The sequence below is a fragment of the Plecotus auritus genome (assembly GCF_963455305.1).
Source record: "Plecotus auritus genome assembly, chromosome: 6".
Classification (NCBI taxonomy): domain Eukaryota; kingdom Metazoa; phylum Chordata; class Mammalia; order Chiroptera; family Vespertilionidae; genus Plecotus; species Plecotus auritus.
Window position 1 is genome coordinate 77,651,007 of NC_137773.1, and position 5,521 is coordinate 77,656,527.

General features: G+C 42.7%; 1 protein-coding gene across 1 annotated transcript; it reads left to right on the forward strand.

Annotated features, from left to right (window-relative positions):
- Positions 1–1,148: 1,148 nt before the first annotated feature.
- On the forward strand, positions 1,149–3,383 carry LOC308250760 (disintegrin and metalloproteinase domain-containing protein 25-like; the record flags this gene model as incomplete). Its single annotated transcript, XM_080673450.1, has 1 exon — positions 1,149–3,383. The coding sequence occupies one exon, from the start codon at positions 1,149–1,151 to the stop codon at positions 3,381–3,383; it is 2,235 nt and encodes a 744-aa protein (XP_080529576.1).
- Between the last annotated feature and the right edge of the window lie 2,138 nt (positions 3,384–5,521).

A 5,521-nucleotide genomic window follows, 5' to 3' on the forward strand; every position in this document is an offset into this window, starting at 1 on the left:
TCAGGATAATCACTCAATAATTTATATAAGGTCTAATCATTGGGGGCAATCTGGAAACTAATATGTAATATCGTATGACAACTCTAATTGAAAAATGAGAAATGATTTCTAAAAAGAATAAAAATAAAACAAAATTGAAAAGAAAATTATATATTAATATTTATATCAAGTCAATAGATACAAATAGAGACTCCATCTCAAACAGGATATATGTTCACCTTTCCATTAAGACCTTTTGTTTTACATATTTACTAGAGGCCTGTTGTACGATATTCGTGCAAGAATAGGCCTTCCTTCCCCTGGCTTTGCTCCCAGCTGCCCAGGAGCCTGCAAGTCCTCGCTCCTGGGCGGAGCACCGCTCCTGTAGCTCCCTCCACTGTCCCTCTCCCCCTCATAGCAGGCATCCCGCCCCTCCTGGCAGCTCCACGCCTGCATATGCAAATTAACCCACCATTTTTGTCAGGTTAATTTGCATGCTCACTCCTGATTGGCTGTGAGCGTGGCGGAGGTACAGTCAATTTACATGTTTGTCTATTATTAGGTAAGATTGTGAAAATTTTCACAAATGTTTATTTAGTTAAACAATAGTATCATCAATCACTAAGTGTAATTCAACCAGGTTCAAAAGGTGTCTGTCTATGACCAATCACCATTTTTTTGTACACACACAATCTCACACTGCCTTACAATTTCTTTTTTTTAATACGTTTTTATTTATTTTAAGAGAGATAGGAAGGAAGAAGGCGAGATAGAAACATTGATGAAAGTGAAACATTTATTGGCTGCCTCCAGCATGCCCTCTACTGGGAATGCAACCACAACCTGGGTATATTCCCTGACTGAGAATCAAACCCACAACCTCTTGGTGCATGGGACAATAGTCAACCAACTCAGCCACATGGGACATGCTGCCTTAAAGTTTCTAAAGGGTGAATGGGTACAGTAGTCTGAATTATTTCTTGAGCCAAACACTAATCCATCTTAACTCCTGTCTTTTTCTTACTTCTCCACCTTGGCCTGCTCATAACTGCCAACACAGTCTCTACTCTTCTTTTTATTTTCTCTTTTAGTGTGTACTCTGATGGTATGAGCCTGCCAGAGAACAGATTCAAAGTCAATGCTGAATACTCAGCTCAGAGGCAACAGTGATGCTTCCTGTTCATCCTATTTTGCTCTCACCAATGGCTATGTATGGTGGCACCATAATGGCTATGAGTGAGGCCCTAGTGTGTGTGAAGAACACTATCCTACAACTCTGGCTGGGGATAATTTTGTTCCCATATGGATGGTTCTTGGTTGTGCACTCCCAATACCATGGTCCTCCAGAAGTGGTGATTCCCTTGAGGGTAACAGGCACGGGCATTGGCATGAAGACTCAAGATAGGATGTCTTACAGAATGCATTTTGGGGGCCAGAATCGGGTCATACACATGAAGGTCAACAAGCATTTTCTATCCAGACACTTCCAAGTGTTTACCTACTCAGACCAGGGTGCTCTCCTTGAGGACCAGCCTTTTGTAAAGAATGACTGTAACTATCATGGTTATGTGGAGGGGGACCCAGAATCTCTAGTTGCCCTCAGTACCTGTTTGGGGGGGTTGCAAGGAACATTACAGACAAATGACATGGTTTATGAAATAGAGCCCAAGACACTTTCTACCACATTTGAACATTTCATATATAAAGTGGACAGTGAGGAGACACAGTTGCCACCCATGAGATGTGGATTAACAGATGAAGAAATAGCACGGCAACTGAAGTTTCAAGAGAGTGCTAATTTCACTTTGATGCAGAGTGGGTATGAAGGCTGGTGGACACACAACCGGATTCTTGAACTGGCAGTGGTGGTGGACCACAATCGCTATCTTCATCACCAAAGTAACACCACAGCTGTGCAGTATGAAGTATTACTTGTTGTCAATGAAGTAGATAACTTTTTGAGTTCACTGGATGTTGATGTGGTTTTAATGGGAATTGAGGTCTGGACTGACAAAAATCCAATTAAAATAGATAACATAGTAGAGCTCCTGGAAGAATTTTGCATATGGAAGCAAACTAGCTTTAACAGCCGCATTCCCCATGATATTGCACATCTTTTTGTAAAACATAGCTATGGTATTACTCTTGGCATAGCCTTTATTGGAACAGTATGTAACTTTACTTATAATTGTGGAGTGGAAAGTTTAATGTACAATAATTTGTATACTGTTGCATACACTATGATCCATGAGATTGGTCATAATTTTGGTATGCTACATGATGGACCAACTTGTACATGTGGACAGAAAACCTGCGTAATGTTTCCAGGTATATCAGGTACAACTAGATTCAGCAACTGCAGCTATGATAGCTTCATCAACACCACTACAAGTCAAAACTGTATGTACATTTCATCTAATACAGGGAACATCTTCACACTTGCACAGTGTGGGAACAGTGTGCTTGAAGAAGGAGAAGAGTGTGACTGTGGCGCTTTACATTTGTGTATAAGTGATCCCTGCTGTGAGTCAAATTGCATTCTCAAACCTAGGGCTGCTTGTGCTTCTGGGCTTTGTTGTAAAGACTGCCAGATCCTGCCAACAGGCGAAGTTTGTAGACAAGAGGAAAATGACTGTGATCTCCCAGAGTGGTGCAACGGGACATCCTACCATTGTCCAGAGGATGTGTATGTGCAGAATGGGGTGCCATGCAAGGGCGGTGGCTACTGCTATGAAAAGAGATGCAATAACCGTGAAGAGCAGTGTAGGAACATTTTTGGCAAAGAGGCCAAGAGTGCAAATCAGAGTTGCTACACAGAAATGAACACCCGAGGTGACCGTTTTGGGAACTGTGGTCTAATGAATGCTAGATATGTAAAATGTAACATCTCAGATACCTTGTGCGGGAGGATTCAGTGTGAAAATGTGACAGAACTTCCCCTTTTGAGAGATCATTCTACTGTGCATTGGACTCACCTCAATGGCGTCACCTGCTGGGGTACTGACTACCACTTCGGGATGACCATACCTGACATTGGTGATGTGAAAGATGGGACAGAGTGTGGGGCAGAACATGTCTGCATCCAAAGAAAGTGTGTCCATAGGTCACTTCTGGTAAATGATTGTTCACCTAAGACCTGCAATCGGAAAGGAGTCTGCAACAACAGACAGCACTGCCATTGCAACTATGAGTGGGACCCTCCCTTCTGCCTGAAAAGAGGCCATGGAGGTAGTATTGATAGTGGGCCACCCCCTGGGAGAACAGTGAGGCAAAAGACCAATTACCTGAGACTGCTTTGGTTGATTCATTTTATTCTTTTATTATGCTTGTTAATTTTGGGTTTTCTGACACGCAGAAGAACAGATAAGAGTGAAGAGCAGAATGTGGCACCTTCACATGAGTAAGAAGAGCAAAATGTCAAGACTTTACCTAAGGAAGAAGAGCATGATGTTCCAATATCATCTAAGGAAGAACAGAGCAATGTCATACTGCATTTTAGAAAGACAAGAAACAATTTACAATTTTTAAAAAGAAGCCAAATTTCCCATGTAGTAAATTTTAGTCTCCTGGCTGTAGAAATGTTACAGCATGTGTCACAGACCATTGACATAGTGCCTGAGAATTTTTATTATTTGGAATCATAAAACATTGGTCATTAAACAATTGGCAAAATATCTTAATTCCTAGAATATTACTACTTTTCCTTATTTTTATAATTTTAGTGTTTCATTGTTCATGGAACTAGTCTCTGTGTTTCCTGAGCAAAGGTACAGCTAATGGATACTGTGTATTTGTGTGTTTTTAATTTGCTGTCTCAGTTCTATCCATCCTTCCCATTTGTACTCTGCTTTGTCACACAGGGAATGCAAACATAGAAATTAAATTTCTTCTTTGCCATTATTAGTTTCTGCAATATTTGACAACTAGAGGGAGACTGGAAACCTGGGAAATTTTCTGATTACTACTCATGCCAGTCATGCCTCATTAACATCTCTAGTCTTTACAAAGATAGTAACTTTCAGTCTGCACATTATTACTACACTAGAGGCCCAGTGAACGAAATTCGTGCACTGGGGGGGTTCCTCAGCTCAGCCTGCCCCATCTCACAGTCTGGAAGCCCTCAGGGGATGTCCTACTGATGGCTTAGGCCCCCTCCTCCCAGGGAGTGGGCCTAAGCCACAGTCTGTCCTTTTTCTGCAGGAGGCAACCTGGCTGATCAGGGGAAGGTGCCGCCCCCATCACCCCACTGTTCCTGCCACTGCTGACAGCTACAGCTGCTAAGGTGTTTTCATCAACATGAACTCCAGTCCCTTCATTATGAAAAAATGACAACTTTCTTTAGGCATTTTCAAGATGTCTCTTTCATAGGATATGACCTCTCTTTCTTTCTTTCTTTCTTTCTTTCTTTCTTTCTTTCTTCCTTCCTTCCTTCCTTCCTTCCTTCCTTCCTTCCTTCCTTCCTTCCTTCCTTTCTTTCTTTCTTTCCTCACCTGAGGATATTTTTCCATTGATTTTTAGAGAGCATGGAAGAGAGAGGGAGAGACAGAGAGAAACATTAATGTGAGAGGGACACTTTGATCAGTTGCCTCCTGCATGAGCCCTGACCTGGGTCCCAACCATGGAGGAGCCTGCAACCTAAGTACATACCCTTGACCAGAATCAAACCCGGACTGTGCAGTTGGCAGGCCAAGGCTCTATCCACTGTGCCAAACCAGCTAGGGAAGGATATAACATTTCTTAGACCCTCCAGCAGTGGACCTTCATTTTTTCCTCCAGGAGTGAGGTGGAAAAACCTTAGATCACCGTCTTGGATTCTTATTAGGCAAGTTACCAAGAACACTGCAAGTAACGTACCGGGAGCTTAGCCAATGAGCAGTCAGAAAAGGTGTTTCCTCTGCAGTTCACATGCAGAGGCGGGACTGCCGGCAAGGGCCTGCCCTCAACCACGGTGGCTGCAAACAGGTCCTCTCCCCTCTTCCCTCTCCCCTCTCCCCTCATCCCTCACCCCTCCTGGCCTGCACTTGGCAGCAGAGGCTGCGGTGGGCCCGCCCTCTCCTCTCTGGGCCTGCCCTTGGCCGTGGTGGCTTGGGCAGGCCCCCTGTCTCCACTCCAGGCCTCACCTATGCGTGCAGCCTCCTCCTGACCAGTTGTGACCCATTACAGCATCCTGGCTAATTTGCATATTACCTCTTTTTAGATAGATAAATGATAGATAGATAAATAGATAGATAGATAGATAGATAGATGATAGATAGATAGATAGATAGATAGATAGATAGATAGATAGATAGATATAGTACACAGCTGGGCAAAAGTAGGTTTACATTGTGAGTACACAAAACAGAGTTTAATTTTTTTAATAATTTATTAATGATTTTATTATTTTCCATACCAATGACTATAAACCTACTTTTACCCACCACTGATAAAAACTTGCAACTTCCTCTGACTGGCTTATTTCACTTAGCATAATACTCTCCAGGACCCTCCAGGCTGTCTCAAAGGGTAAGAGACCCTTCTTTCTTAAACTACATAGTGTTCC